At 44.6% G+C, this 16,766-nt stretch overlaps 1 protein-coding gene across 1 annotated transcript; it reads left to right on the top strand.

The window, feature by feature from the left end:
• Positions 1-3,423: 3,423 nt before the first annotated feature.
• Positions 3,424-15,130, top strand: rab11fip5b (RAB11 family interacting protein 5b (class I)). The gene is made up of 6 exons (XM_061078945.1): positions 3,424-3,803; positions 7,255-7,793; positions 8,438-9,032; positions 9,661-12,057; positions 13,330-13,468; positions 14,870-15,130. Exons 1-6 carry the CDS (start codon positions 3,424-3,426, stop codon positions 15,128-15,130), a joined length of 4,311 nt encoding a protein of 1,436 aa, XP_060934928.1.
• Positions 15,131-16,766: the final 1,636 nt, after the last annotated feature.

Here is a 16,766-nt window from a genome sequence, read left to right as displayed (position 1 = left end):
AGGAAGCTGTTTGTGTTAAGACTCGTTACGTCCCTCAGTGACATTTCACCCTCCATCGCCTCCATCATGGTAAGTAGCATTTAATACTCTCACGCAAACTTCTGCGTCGTATGCGAAGCACTTTTACTTTACCCCTCTACAGGAGTGCCTCTGAGAAAGTTCTGTTCTGTTGACTGTAGTTTTGCACTTTGCATCCATATTTTTGTCTTCATTTGAGCCACTTCTGTCATGTACAAGTTTATTTCTAAAAATAGAAAAATGCATTTTAAAAGAAGTATTTTACAAATGCAATTTCCCCTGTGCAGGAAATTAGGCAAACAGACAACATAAGTCACGTATTCGCCGCATTTCATACAGACTAATTTTTTTATTTGCTTTCCAGAATAACTTCACACACAAATTTTATAATTTGCTTCTGAGAATTCCTTACTTCTGCCAAGGCATCACGACGCCTGCTGAATCAGTTTGTGTTTGTAAGTGATATTACGCTGATATTTGCTCCTTATAATAATCAACTTCTTATTCGCTAAATAAGAGTTCAAAACCAAAAGGAAAAACAAAACTTTATTGCTTTATTTGTCATATACATTCGGACACTAAGTTTTGAAGGAATACAACTGAAGTCTGAGAAGAATATTTTAGAAACACTCCCTTCTTACCTTGTTGCAGCGCCCTGATTAAACTCGGGATTATGGAACATTAAATTTTGGTTTAAAGCAGTTGCCATTTTAATAATGCTCTAAACCTCCACACTGTTAAAACTGCGTGTGTCATATATCCTGTGACGTGGGTTGTTTTGGTCCCAACTTTGTGTTACAAACCTCAAGTTTCTTTTTACTGACACAGAAAACATCCACGTCTGAACGATAACATGTTGACAAACTGAGCACCTCCTTCTTTCTGAAGCTTTTATTTGCACTTTGATGCGTCTCCTTGTCCATGAGCAGAATTGTAGCATTTCAATTGATTCTTTACGTTATTTTTTTATTTTCTCCCTCAGTAACGTTGTTTTCTACATTTTGAATGTAGCTGATTTCTCGGGTCAGTTTGCCACGTTGTGTACAATGTGTATTATAAAGTACAGTTCTTGTGTGAGGTGTCTCTCTCTCTTTAATAAGCCAAGTAGAAAAGTGCCACAGAAACCTTAACGCAGTTGGATTCTGTTGTTGTGTTGCTGTGCTGAATGTGAGCGTTTCTTTGTATTTACTCCTCAAAGTTTAACAACACTGTGAAACATCATTTTTACAGATCTGATACTTTGTTTTTTTTATTTATGATAAATAAAAGGAATTATGAAGCTGGAAACTGGTGATGGTTCACTTATCTGTCTGTGTGTCTGTCTGTCTGTCTGTCTGTCTATCTGTCTGTCTGTCTGTCTGTCTGTCTGTCTGTCTGTCTGTCTGTCTGTCTGTCTGTCTGTCTGTCTGTCTGTCTGTCTGTCTGATTCCATACGATGATCCATTTGCTGGATCCAAATCCTGACTCACGGCTAAATGAACAAGTCATGGTGGGATGATGGAAGTGTGTTGTGTTTGTGATTTCGATCCATGAACAATGATATTGTACCACTGCTGAATAGAAAACTTGTGAGTCATGAGGAAGAGTCCTGTACATTTCACTCAGTAAAACTAATATAAACTCATGTATTTGTAAATAGAAATGTTTAATGAAGTCACCAATCTAGATTTCATTGAACCATTTGTTGAATGAGTGAAGAAAGAGATGAGGGGATGTGACCACAGCTCCTCCACTTAGAAAGATCTTTACTTTCCTACTTATTGGTCTGAGCTCTCTGTTATGCTGATTCTTCTCATGTATCTCCACTAGAGGGCGTTATAGTTGAGGGAATGACAGTAACCTGCTGTGGTCAATACTGTGATTCACCTTGAGACACAGACATGTCCCGGAAAAGGAGCAGAGGAAGACACAATAATGTTTCTGTATTAAAACTCTCAATTGTAAATAACTAATCAGCCTTAAGAGCTCATAGTCATTCAAATTCAAAAGATAACATTGCCAAATATTTTAAGGTTTTCCGAAAGATTTTTGTGCAACATAAGTGAACGTTGCAGATTAACAAGACATTGTTTGAAATCATAATAATAACAGTATTTCTAAAGCACTTTTAAAACAGTTTAAAATGTGCTTTAAACGATAAAAATTGTGATTGAGGGCAAACAATAGGAAACAGTTAAAAACAAACACCGCAGTTTCATACTGTCAAGTAATTATTATTATATAATGCTTTTCCCAGAAAGTTCTGCACAGAAACTTTGGACACATCATCATTTTCTGTTGTTTGTGGATAAGGACCAGCTGCTGTGAACGTGTGTGAGTGTGTATGTGTGTGTGTGTACCTGTACTCATATAGTTGTGAGGACCATGGGCATAGACCTAACATAGTGAGGACATTTTTGCAGAAGTGAGGACCAGACAAAATGTCCTCACACGCCAAAGCTTGTTTGAGGGTTAAGATTTGGTTTCAGGGTTAGAATTAGGTTTAGATTTAGTTTAGAGGCTGCATGCATTCTGACAACCAGTGTCCTCTCCAGTGTGTGTGTGTGTGTGTGGGTGTGTGAGCGCGTGTGTGTGGGTGTACCTTCACTCCTATAGTTGTGAGGACCATGAGCATAAACCTAACAGAGTGAGGACATTAGAATTAGGTTTAGGTTTATTTGGAGGCTGCCTGCATTCTGACAACCAGTGTCCTTTCCTGTGTGTGTATGTGTGTGTGTGTGTGTGTGTGTGTGTGTATGTGTGTGTGTGTGTGTGTGTGTGTGTGTGTGTGTGTGTCTGTGTGTGAGATTGGGAGTGAGAGTGAGAGTGTACCTGTACTCATATAGTTGTGAGGACCATGAGCATAATGTAACAGCGTGAGGACATTTTTGCAGAAGTGAGGACCAGACAAAACGTCCTCACACACCAAAGCTTGTTTGAGGGTTAAGATTTGGTTTCAGGATCAGAGTCAGGTTTAGGTTTCGTTTGGAGGCATTCTGACAACCAGTGTCCTCTCCAGTGTGTGTGTGTGTGAGAGTGTGTTTCTCTTTAAACTCTGCGGCATCCCTGTGTGTGTCTGCGGGCCTGCTGCTGGAGGAGGGCGGGTCGCAGCAGCAGATCTCGGACGGTGCGACATGTCTGTCTGCAGCGGCTCTCACCCGGTTTGCACTGAGTGATTCTCCGGATGACCCGCGAAGCTTCAAGCTGAACGAGCCCGCCGGTCGGACCCTGACCCCGGGGAGACTCTCCGGACCCCGACCCTCCCTCCGGACCCGAGCACGCTGGAGCTTTCCTGCAGAGAAGCCTCTTGTTTTTGCGCAGCGCGGACACTGGATCACTGGTGCACGGTGGGGGGGGGGGATGATCCCGACCATCGAGTGACACGACACCGGGATTCTCTCCACGTTCCCGTGCATCGGTGCAAACATGATGTCACTGATCGACCTGGACGACGACCAGCGATGGGTGCCCACCCACGTCAACGTCACCGTGCTGCGGGCCAGGGGGCTGCGCACCAAGGGCAAGCACGGCAGCCGCTACCTGTACACCAGCATCCAGGTGGGCAAGGAGAAGTTCACCACGGGGCTGGTGGAGAAGGCGGCGGTGCCCGAGTGGAGCGAGGAGTGCTGCTTCGAGCTGCTGCCCGGGGTCCTGGAGGACGGGGGTCGCGGAGCCTACCCGCCGGGCAGCGGGGACCTGGTGCTCAGCGTCATGCACCGGGTCCTGATCGGCCTGGACGTGTTCCTGGGTCAGACCATCATCCCGCTGGACCAGATCTTCAACGAGGGCCAGTGTCCCAGAGACGAGTAGGTGCTGGTTGAACTGATGCCTGCATGACAAGAAGATTCAAGAGTTTATTATCAAATGCACATCAATAACAATAAGCTGGCAATGAAATGCTTGAGTCACAGGCTCTCTTCTAGCAATGCTCAAGTAATTACAACCAAAAAAACAAAATTTGAATAAAATAGAATAAAAAATTTTTTAAAAAGAAAAGAAAATATATATGTATATATAAATATATATACAGCTAAACATGTTTACCAGTGTCCTGATCACACATGAAGTGATTTGTAAAGATTGCATCTGCTCATGTTCTTCAGTACTTCAGTTAAAGTATGACATGCCAGTGGCGGATCTAGGATTTGTTTGAATCAGAGGTGGATTACATGTCCAACATCTGGGCACAATCCCTGATTCTGTAAAGTGAACATCTACTCTCTTTGATTTGAAACCACATATCAGTGGAGATATCTCAATGATTGTTCCTTGTCCAATCACATTATGTTCTTCAGAAAACTTGGGACAAAAATATTCAAAAACTGTCATATCAAAAAAATGTATCTGACAGGACTGGGGCACTTGAGGGGCCAATCTGATTTCATCTGGGCCCTGTGCCCCCCTGGCCCCTCCACCTCTGGACCCGCCCCTGTGACATGCATATGTTCATGCATGTCAACATTTAGAGGACATAGAAACCTATCCTTCAATGTGTTTGGATGTTTGTAGTATTTAAATTATTTTCCACTCACATCAGTCCTGCTCGATCTGCCTCTGACTGATGGGGAGTAGGACACGTGGTCAATTTAAAAAATTGCCAAAGCTTGATCCCTAGATGCATCGTTGAATTCTCATCTCCTAGACTGATATACGCTCCAGCAGCAGTACCCACAATGCACTGCAAATCAACACGATGAGACACAGATTCCACTGGGTGACTTAATTTCCCCACATGCACTTACTATTTACTTCTTTTTTGATGGTATATATATGACACTGTGTCCTTCCTCTCTTCTAACAACAGCATCACCCCACTGCTGTGCTCCTGTATTCAGCTGTGGCTTTAGAAAGTGAGATAGAAACCCACACTTGGTGCCTGAGCTCAGATTTAACAGTACATAGACATGGTCTGAGAGGTCCAGCTTTGAAAAAAAGGGAGACAGAGAATCACAGCTAAATATGTTCATGTAAAGTCAGAGTTCCCTGAAATTCTTGCAGTAAATGAGGCTGATGAACGCTGAGCCAGTGCTGCAGCTGGGTGCTCGTACATCTAAGACTGATGATGTGTAGTTTAGTCTGTGTTGTTCACAGGGTTCAGTAGGTTTTTGTTTTAGATCGGAGGCTTTCTAAGCTCCTGTGAGGACAAACACAATCTGATCTGGCTCAGCTGAAGAACAAGAGTCTCTAAAATCATCTCCAAGTGAAAGAAGATGGTGGTTATCTTATTTATTGAGGTTTTCTCAGTTTATCTGCTGTTCAGTTCAAATGCTTTTTAAAATAGTATCTACCTTGGTTACCAGGAATTGAAGGAAATTGACTGAAACTCTACGTCACACACCTGAAAGTTTAGCGGGTGTGTCGATTTGAGACAAAATATTTTTTGATTTCAGCTTTTTTCTGCAGATTCACAAAGTTGTTCGACCATATTTAGAATTGTTTTACCTTCACCAAGCAGGTTATGTTTTCTTCTGTTAGATGGCAACATCCTGCAATAAACGACTTGACAGATGACCACAAATCCTGGTGGAGGGATGTGGTGTCTTCAGGGAAGCTCCTGTTACATTTTGGTGCAGATTGGGATAAGGGGGTGGATCCTGGAATTTGTTTATCATTTAAATGTATCCATCAGTCAAAAGATAGAGATGCAGTCATCTTCAGTGCTGTTCCAGTTTTATTTATGATTAAGTTATCCCGGCAACTTCTTCTCATCCAGACAAATGAAAACCTCCTGACAACCAGTCGGACACATGAGGGTTTAAAGTCATTAAAACACCATCTTTGTCTAATTTCGCTAAGTGAATATAACGGATCCTCTCTGTTGTTACTATCACCATCTGTGACTGAGCTACACACAGAACAATAAGTTATTTTGTTGCTCTTATTGAAAACGTTCTCCAAATTTATCTTATTATGAGTCTTCGTGGAATTCCGCTGTGCCACGTGGTGACGTAACAGGACTCGGCAGTAATATGTGAAACATCTCCACATACACACTGAGGAGCGTTCAACACATCTGGATTGAATTGTGGCTTCTCCGCCCTCTCTCTCTCTCTCTCTCTCTCTCCCCACGCTCGGTGAAACTCACACTGAAGTCCTGCTGTTGGTTTTGGCTCTGAAACACTTTCTCTGGTCCACACACAGGACGCGGGAGGCACCATTTCAGTGGCTGGCTCCCCATATTGTTCATGTTTCATATAAACACACGTTCATACCGTGTGTAGGCGGGTGGACACAGAGGAATTTGGGTCTTGTTTTCCTGCTCTGAGACGTGTCAAAGAGATTTTGATAAGTGTAATCCCCAAGCATTATTCCCAGATTATGTAACATGTGGAAAACACTGCCAAAAGAAATCAGTGGTTTTTGTTGTTGCTTGTTTTGTCCCAGCGAATGGTCAAATAACACAATGCTTTAAAGGGATAGTTCACCCAGAAAGGAAAATTCACTACTCATTACTATGCCGATGGAGGAGTGGGTGAAGTGTTTGACTCCACAAGAGACTCTTGGAGTTTCAGGGGTAAACAGTGTAGCAGCCAAATCCATTGCTTTGTAAGGACGGGAATCGGCAGGGACCTCCCGATACGATACTATCACGATACTTAGGTGGCAATACGATATGTATTGCGATTCTGTAAGTATTGCGATTCGATATTACGATTTCCTGCAATTTCTTTTGGTTATTTTTTTTTTTTTTAAATACTGGACCATGGAAAAAATGGAATCATACCTTCAAATACAACACAGTCAAATTCACTTAGAACTTTACAAGTTTTATTTCAAATATTAACATTAACTTAATGACTGGCGGGCAGCCAATAGAGAAAAGAAATAAAAATGTGCCCTATTATTGTATAGCCCCTGTCAAGGGCACACAAACTGACAGATTAAGAAATGTATGCCACTTAGGCTTCTTTTAAACAATAAATAAAAGGTCAATTAAATAGAATGAATAAAAGTTTACTTAGAATATAAACTTTGAAATAAACAAAAAGTAGGCTATGCTTCATTGTTGTTTGCATGTAGGCGATGCAATGCTAGTGCTTGGGTATGTTTAGATTCTTGTGCAAAAACAAGAGCTGGTCAACATGCTCCCTCCATATATCCCCCCGTATAAACCAATAAATAAGATAAAAGGCATACACAAGAATCGCGATTCGTAACTGAATCGATTTTTTCCCCCCGTCCCTATTGCTTTGTATCACATATTCTGCCAAAGTGATGTATTCATATGGAATTGTCTCTCTTCTGTTATTTCTCCAGATGGTTCAAGCTCAACTCCAAGGCAGGAAGGAAGGAGAAGGAGCGTGGTGAGCTTCAGGTGACGGTGCAGTTCACCCGCAACAACATGACGGCCAGTATGTTCGACCTCACCATCAAGGACAAACCTCGCTCTGCCTTCGGGAAGCTGAAGGACCGCGTCACGGGGAGGAAGAGGGGCGACGTGGAGTCTTCCTCGGCCATCGTGCCGGGCCGCTTCGCCGCCCTGTCCGGATCCCAGGGGCAGCCGTTCGGAGAGGGGGGCGGGGGGGTGGTGGTGATGGAGTCTCGAGACGCGGCGGCGGCAGCAGAGGAGAAGAGGAGCAAGGTGAAGGATTTCTTCAAAGGGAAGCTGCGCAAGTCGTCCGACACCAGGTCGTGCTCATCGCTGGCTTCAGACAGCAGCTTGTCTTCCATGGCCAGTGACAACCCCGGCCCCCCGCCCAGTCTGGACCTGCTGTCGGACCCCCCCAGCTCGCCCATCTACACGAGCAAAGTGAGAGTGGACGCCCACTATGGAGAGGCAGACTTAGCTAAAAAAGGTGAGCGCTGACATCATATACACGTGTATGAAAGAGAGGTGGTGACTGTTGATGAGTCTGAGAGTTTTATTAAAGATCCCTTCCACCAACATCAATCCTCTAAATGTGGTTACTGTTATTGTGACCAAAATACTTTATTAATGGACATTCAACAGAAGAAAGTTCCATCCGTAGACTAAATATAAAGATGGACGACCTGTCTCCAGTTCTTCCCGGATACAGGAGCCGCCATTCTGCACTTATGTACGTCTAATGCACGCACCCGACCAATCATAAGGCAGTGTTAACTGTCAATCATAATGTTTCTATGGCACCCAATGACTCATTAATACCAAACTTACCACTTTAACAAATATCAGTGTGATAAGAACGACTAAAAACCTTTGGAGAACAAATTATTTGACAGGTACGTTGACTTTTTAGTCAAAAAGTCAACGTACCTGTCACATCCACTAACATAGAGGAGGCAGGGTTTATGTTCCATACTGCAGCCTGCCACCAGGGGGACGATCAAGATCATGGATCAAATGTCATCCTCAATTGACCGATTTGATAACTTTTCTCAGATTTGCCTGTGCTCAAGTAAAGAAGGTGTAATCCTGAAGCATTTGATTTATTTTCATGTTCTGTCTTTGTTCCCAAAGTTCTCACCAGTCAACACACCACCAAGGTTCTCACACACAAGCGAGCCCTGAGCGACGAAGCCAGCAAAATCACAACGGCCCTCTCTCGATCCAACGCTGCGATGGAGTCCCTCCGGGGTCAGACCATGACTCAGTCCAAGTCGTCCTTGTGTATAAATGGAAGCCACGTCTACGACTCCGAGCCATCTCCTCCAAAGAGCTCGGGAGCTCTGGCGTCCAAGCTGGTGCAGCAGGAGAAGAGCTCGCCGCTGTCCCGCTCCCTGCAGAACCTCACCAAGAGGAGCGAGGACAAAGGCTCCTTCGCCGAGGGCCGCCGCTGGTCCTTCGACAAGACCAGGAAAGAGGAAGACAAGGAAGCTCGGGCGTCGTTTATTCCAATTCAGCAAGATCCGTCAGACGGTCGCACCACGCAGGCGTCGACCGTATCCTCTGCGTCCAGTTCACCTGAAAAAGGGAGGAAGCTGAGGAAGACGTTGTTCTCTGGAGGGAGGAGCGAGTCTCTTCCCGCCAAGTCGGACCTGGCCCAGGCTGCTTCATCATCAGAAGGGAGGCTCAGAGGCTGGTTTGGTTCCGGCGACTCGCAGAACAAGCCGAGGTGAGTTGTTCACAGGCGCCACAGAGTCTGATGACTGTCGCTCGTATCCAGGAACCACACCAGGCTCCCGGCAGCCCTGTGTTCAGCTGGGTGTCCTGAGCTCTGCGTTTTCTCTCCTCTTTGCTCATCTGAAAATTGATTTCGTAGTTTTTAGGCCCATGCTGTATCATCACCTCATACTATGTTTTCCACCAGCAGCGCTGCAGCATCTCCATTTCTCTGTGGTGTGTGTTTCCAGACGAAAAGATGCAGCATCACTGTGGTTTAGAAAACTGCTCCTGGAAAATGACGCCAAGAAAATCATTTCCTGTCGATATGAGCTCACCCAACAGAGCAACTGCTGAGGCAGATGATCTTTGAATGGCTACGATGCATTATTTATTTGCCTTTTTTGCCTGATCATGTTGCAGATGTGCTTTGCTTTTTTGATTTAATTTGCGTTACTGTTTCCATGATTCTATTATTTGGCCAATTTAATATCTGCAGATCTTAAGTGGCTAAAAATGGTCGAGCTAAACTCTTTGCTGCAGGACTCAGTGTTTTGGTGGTGGTGAGTGTTTTTGTGTGAGATATTCGCCGTGTGCTCACGTGGCTCATCATTAACTAAGAGGACTATTTTCCTTCACAGGCTGGAAGTTTCTCCTAAGGTAGAAAGCACCTCAGCCCCTCCCCTCCCTCCTCTCTCCCCCGCTTCCCCTCAGTGCTCCTCCCCCTCCGGTCACGTCTCACCCGACGACCGCACTCGGTCTCGCCCGCTCACTCCCTCCACCTCACCCTCCTCGCCTCCCCTCTCCCCCTCCAACCCTTTCCTCCCCCAAATGCAGCGCAACCCCTTCTTTGAGGAGCTCCTAGCCGAGGAGGCGCAGACGTCCCCTCCTCTTGCACCTTGCTCCCCCTCCTCCGGCTTGTCCCCCTTCCATTACACCACTCTGCCCTGCGCACCCAGTCCCGCTCACGATGCTCATGCTTCAAAGACGGCTTCCATAAGGCGGGAGCGACCCCGGCCCGTGGGCAGACAGATATCTCTCCCTGCGTTGTTACCCAAAGCAGCCGCACCGAACTCCCATAACCACGCCTCTCGCTCCATGTCCGAGAGCACAGGAGAGTGGGACGACTTTTTTGATGCTCTTGCCTCGAGCAGGCTGAACTCGCCTAAAGGAAGTGTTCCTCAGAAACGGCTGAGAACCAGCCCGTCATTTGATACATGTAGCTATGCACTTAACAATCATGCACAGGGGCTGCAGACGTGTGAAGAGCAGCCTCCGCCTTTGCCTCCGAGGAGGTTATTAAGAACTACTCTCAGTGAGATTTACTCTGACGGCTGGCTGCACAGAGGTCAGGAGCTGGCCGTCCACAAGGAGGCTTACCTCCTCTCCCAGACCGGCGTGGCCTCGCTACAACGTGAACGAGAGGCCGAGTGCAAAAGGAATGGTCCATCTCCGGACCCTCAGACGAGCAGCGAGACCTCCGACTCTCCCGGCGTTCCCTCCGAGCAGCACGCAGACGCCACGTCACCGGGATTAGTCCAAGAAGAAAAGCTGAAAAAGTTCAAATACGAGCCTTTGGAGTACGACGTTGACTGCTGGGGAGGGATGCTGTTCGAGCAAGATCTGTACGGACGCATGTGCAGAGGAAACTACGGGGAACTCACAGCGAACAACCATCGTTTGTCATTGAACGCTGAGGAAAGCGACGGGACTAGTATCACGTTCAAGAGCTCTGCACCTGAAATGCTTCTTGACAGTGAAATCTCTGTGAAAGACGTCACGAACTTATCAACTACGACTTCCCCAGACTCAGACGAGAAGATGGACGGTCCCTCTGCTCCGGTAGAGGCGCTAGCAGAGTCTACAACTAATGATACTACTTGCAACAACAATAACGTGGCTTTCTCGTCAGGAGACATGAACATGAACGTTTACAACTTAGACTTCACCTTTATTGACTCGGACGGCTCTTCTCAATCGGAGGCGGTCGATACTCTCAAAGGCGTCAGTAGTTTAGGAGCCATTTCCCCCCCACCGACCGAAGATTCACTGACTGTTTACCACGCGGAGACGACACCTGAGGAATTATTCACTTTAAAGGACACCTACATACCTGAGATGAACTCTTCGTTTGAAATAAACGCTTCCAGTAAACGGTGCAAAGTGTCTCCAGTTCTCCAGGACTGTCACTGGGAGCTGAACAACTTGTTACCACGTGATCAGTCCAGGGGAAACGACAGCGAGGAGATCACTGCGCTGTCGTCGCAAAATCAAACACCATCCGATCTTCACGTTGAGTTCAGAGACGATAAAACAAGAAACAACGGTAGTTCTCAGAAGACTCAAAAGGACAGTGATGATAATGGTAACCCAGAAGCCCGGCTGGCCTCACAGCAGCAGACCGAGGTGTTTTCCGGAGTTGTCAGCGCACGTTTTAGACCCAAAGGTTTTTCCCGACAGAGCAGCCCGAGCAGCCAAAGCCAAAGTGGAGACCGAGAGTTTGAACAGTTGCTGTCTCTCGTTCAAAACATCTCACAAGTCGGTAACGGACAGTTGTTGCATCAGCCCAGTAAATCTTCCACAGATTTGCCAGTAAATAGCACCGGTCGGCCCAAAACATCCAAAGTCAACAAAATGTCCCGCCTCACAAAGTACTGTGTCACAGGGATTCCCTCCGAGGTCAGTTTCGAAGACCTTCACGCAAAAGTGGCACCGGGCTCAAGATCCCCGTCCAAGCTCGATCCCTCTCCTTACTCCCTCCCCTGTGCACCATCCCTGTCCAACGCCACCACCACCACCGCCAACGACACACAGGCTCAGCTCCACCCCGCCCCTCTCTGTTGCCCCCCCATACATCTCTCAAGCATGGGGCCCGGGGCTGGAGCCAGCACTACTCTGGTTGTGGCTCCCTACACCTCCACCACCTCTTCCTCCTTCTCTACCATCTCCGCCACTGACCCGCCCCTGGTCGATGCACGCCACTCACTTCTCCCTGAGGAGACACAGCCAGCTAACAACCTGCCCAATCAGGAGAGCAGGTGAGAATCCTACTCGGGTGTTCAGTGACTTGTAGCTTTACTTACTTAGAGACATGATTTCTACACGTACAGTCATTTTATTTTGCTGCTGTGTTCAGTCTTGGCCTGGCTTGTTTGCTGCAAAATGCATTTATGTATTTTTTGAGTTCTGCTTGTTCATCCAAACGTTGGTTGGTTGGATGAGAACTGCTGTGCACTGCTCTCAGCTTCGCTTCACATTTACGTTTTTTCATCTCACGGTTCAGTTTCTTGTTTGCTGCTGTAAGTTCTTCCACGTTGTTCCACCTGAACTTGGCTACGTTCGCTGCTACTCATCCACCTGCTAACCAGCGCTAAACATTCATATCCGGATAATAGTCATGTCAGTTTTATTAATGTACCACGTTTAAAACAACAGGAGTTTAGCTGCTTTGTGGAGGGGAAAAATGCAAGTAAATGGATTGAACAGAAAGAAACAATAAGATACACACAAGAAAGAAGTCAATGAGATATAAAAGAGAGAGATTAGCAGAGTCATACAACAGAAACAGGCTGATTAAAAGAAATATTTAAATGTAAGTTTTTAAATTGTTGATTGTAGAAAAATACTTAATTTGGGACAGGATTCCAGAGTTTAGTGGCAGCTACAGAGAAATGTCTGGTGACCTTTTAGTTTTTAGACGAGAAAGGAAAATTTAAAGAAGTTGTGAAGACGAGATTAGTGGCGTGAGGCAGAAAATGGGATCAATGATGTAATAAATGAGCTTTGTAGACAAACAGTTGTATTTTAAAATAAGAGCGGGTCCAGTGAGTCTCTCAAGAGGAGAGAAAAGTGTGGACATGACTTTAATTCAAGAAAACACAATAGTTATCCACAGTTTTTTCTTCTGCTGTAATAACAAAGTAGCTTTAAATAAAATGTTAGTTTTTCTCTCATTTTCCATTTCTAAATGTTCCCTGTGTCTCCCAAAGAAGATTTTATCGTCCACAAGTGAGTGAGTGCAGTTGCAATTTTTAGCAATTTTCTAGTTAAAATTGAAGCGATTCAGCTTCGTGGTTCCTCTCAAAGAGCAGAAGATGATGTTTAACTGTCTCCTCAGCTGCTGTGGATTCCTTCACAATCTAATTTGTCTAAATGTGTTCAGCTTTTTTCAGGGAATACTTTAGAATGATATGAAATAAAACTATAACCTGCCATCATTTGACCATGAATGATGAGTCCTTTAGAATCTTTTCTTCATACATTCAATATACCCGTGTAGACGAGTGAGTGCTGACCTCTTCCCCATGCAGACCTCACCCAGTGAAGCCATTAACCTCCAGCCAATCAGAGAAGAAGGAGGGGCGTTCGGTTCTGGAGAAGCTCAAGCACACGATCCACCCGGGACGCGGCGCCGCCCACCAGGCTGCAGCTGAAGCTGAGAGGAGTCAGGTAATGACCCCCCCCCCCCCCCCCACACACACACACACAACACTAACACTGTGTAAACATCCATGTTGATCCATATAGTTCAGGGGTTTTCAACCGCCTAGTGGTCCGCGACAGCATTGCAGGGGGTCCGCGAAATTCGCTTAGATATTTCAACACATTTCCAGATTATTCTTGAACATCATGAAAAATATCTTAAATGAGAAAATATGTCTAAAATAATATAAAGGTGATGAGGGGAACCTTGAAACAGGCTTGGGGCTAGAAACTGCCAGTAGTTTTCCCCTGTGCATGCGTGTTAAAGGTAGATGAAGAAGAGCGGTTGAGCTAGGTCGAAAAACTCTGATGAGGTCTTGGAGATGTAGTTTGTATGATGGGAATTTTTTTTTTCCCAAAAAGAAGGCCCAAAAGGGCAGAATTAATAATGAAAATATTAAATAAAACAAAAGAGCGAAAAACAAATACTTTGTAATAAGAAAAAAAATTGGCATAATAGCCAAAACAATGTCTTGAACCAGAGAATGACATGAGACTATCGCTGTCTACCATTTCGCCACGAATAGACATGCTGAGTGAACATCACCATGCCCAGATATCACACTGATAGGTCTCCCCTCTCTCCACACACACACACAGAAGTACTATTCACCCACCAAAACCAGTTGAAAACCCCTGATATAGTTCATTAAGACAGATGTGTTTCCCTTTACAGAAATGTTGAGTCATGTTTCCTCATGGGCCTGAAGATGTGATATGAAACGCTCGCAGCAGTAGAAAGAATAAAAGCACGAGAATGTGCAGCCGCTCTACCTTCCAGCTCGGTGTTAGACTGAGGTTACTTTGAACTCTGTGCAGAGAAATGCTGATCCCATTACTCCTCTCCAGCGTGACATCATTTTTTGGCCCAGATAAGAGTTTTCAGGTCCTAAATTTATGTTCTCGAATACGGCGGAGGAGGATGTTATATATATGCTGTGAAGAGTAGGTGGGGGGTTCCAGGTTTCAGTCTAACCTGAAAATGAACAGTAGTGACGGATGGTTAATAATCTTTAACTACTTCTTATAATAACATTTAGCTTCTGATGATTTGTTTATTCGTATTAAACACTGAGGTAGATTCTGATGAGGGCTGAAAACCACAGACTATAAAAAGATGGATGACACAGCTCCTCTTTCTCCAGACGTCCACGTGATTTGGCTTCACTTTTAGGCAGCTCTCATGTATTCATACACAGACCATGGTCTTTCTGGCTGTAGTTTCACTCAGACGTATACAGATTTTCTCATCTACTGTACTTCCCGACTAGAAAGTGAATAAATATCAAACTATTCCCACAATTGTGATACTAACCAGCCTCCGTATGACTTCCTGTATCTTTTCTCTTCCTACCTCATCTCCTGCAGGAGGTTCCTGTGGACTACTCGGCTCAGTACCAGCACCTGACCAACATGGAGCTGATCTCCCTGCTGCTGCAGCAGGAGATGGACATGCAGAAGCAGCAGGCGGCCTCCGAGCGGCAGGAGGCGAAGCTGGGGAAATGTGAGGCCGACCTGAAAAAGGTCAAGGCACAGGTGCGAGACATGGAGGACTACATCGATAATCTGCTGCTGCGGATCATGGAGCAGACGCCCACGTTGCTGCAAGTGCGAAACAGACACAAGTGACCGCGGCGCTGAGAGCGTGTGCACGGTGTATTGCACATGACATGCGATTGTCTAGAATGCAGTTTCCTCAATAGAGGGTTTAAACACAGGGTTATTATTGAAGGTTGGGAATCGCGGTTCTAGAGTCAGTTACAGTCAAATGCACCACAAATCGTCCAGGTCTTTTCACTGCTGATACTGCCCTGTTGATGTAGACACAATATTACCCAACATGCATGCTGATTACTATCTTCAATTTGTCACGGACAAATACCGATTAGCTTCAATACCCATGCTCATTAGAATAAGTTAAAGTAGTCAGCTTTTTTCCAGTTTTCACTGACCACACTGCTTCCATGTAGGTAAAAAAGAAAGTACTGCCTCTGCTCTTCAGGGATTGTGTTCAGTATTTCTGCCGGCAAAATATGAAATTAGTTCAAGTTAAAAATGCAGCAAAAGCAACATTTTGACTCTAGATCGTCATCTCAAATATTTTGACGAGATGCAAAGTGCACAAATGTTAACTTGACCTAATTGCATATTTAGTAGTATTTAGGAAATGCTACAAAGATGCATCAAAATGCTGCCCTGCAATGAGAATACTACAAAAAGAGATGTTCTGCATTTACATTGTTGTATGATAAGCAAAAAAAACATTATTCATGTCTTTGGCAGAAAAGGCTTCAGAGGATGAAGACTTACTGTTTGCATTCTGTGTTATTTCTTTTTATTTCTCAACTCATTTTCTTTTTATTATGTGTTCTTATTTTGTATAAAACTAAAACTATGAGAGTTTTTTAATATATTTTATGGGTTTTTTGTCCATTGTGCATTTTTTTATTTTTCTTGAAAAATCTGCATTTGAACAAGAAACAACAGCATCAGTGCAGTAAATAAGAATCTAAGTTATTTCTTTTGTCATGATGTTGTCTAATACCACTCCAGTACCACTGTAGCTACTTGCAATGCTTAAAATGACCACAGTACTGTACTGTAATAAGAATAAAGTGCACATGAATCAGAGGCTCTGACGTGTGATTGATCTAATTTGTTAAATTTGCTGTAATGCTTGTTTATCTCCACTAGAGAGCGCCCCTGTCCTCGGTTCAGGGCTGAGAGCTGCTGGTTCTGCACAAACATTTGCTTTGCACAATGGGATTATTTTCATGAACAGGTTCACAGATCATGTGCACCATAGACTGTATACACAGAAGTCAGCACCCACCTGATTTTCATTTACAACAAATGTTGACAATTTCCCTAAGAACTGCTTCACCGCTCCATCTTGTTCTTCTCATATGTAGCAGTGAGTTAAATGGTTAAATGCCGGTTTAAGTAAAATATGACAGACTATGTTGTGTTTATATTTCAGTTGCAGGAGAGGTGGTGCAATTCCTGTTTGGACTGGACATTCTGCAAAGTCTCAGAAAAACAGGGGTTGTTTACATCTTCCCATCCCCTTACGAGTAAAGATATAGGAATAGAACAATTGTCAATATGATGCTTTTCTAAAGGAAAAGGAGCAACATCACCTTGGAAGTACTCCAGCACAAGTCCTGTATTCAAAATTGTACTCAAGTAAAAGTACAAATCCTTGTATGATTAAGTAATTAAAGCTAATGCTCACTAGGCAGCAGAATGTCAGTGTAATATATAT

This window comes from Limanda limanda, chromosome 10, assembly GCF_963576545.1.
Source record: "Limanda limanda chromosome 10, fLimLim1.1, whole genome shotgun sequence".
NCBI classification, from domain to species: domain Eukaryota; kingdom Metazoa; phylum Chordata; class Actinopteri; order Pleuronectiformes; family Pleuronectidae; genus Limanda; species Limanda limanda.
Note: the sequence above shows the minus strand (reverse complement) of the source record. Positions and strands in the feature narration are given on the sequence as shown.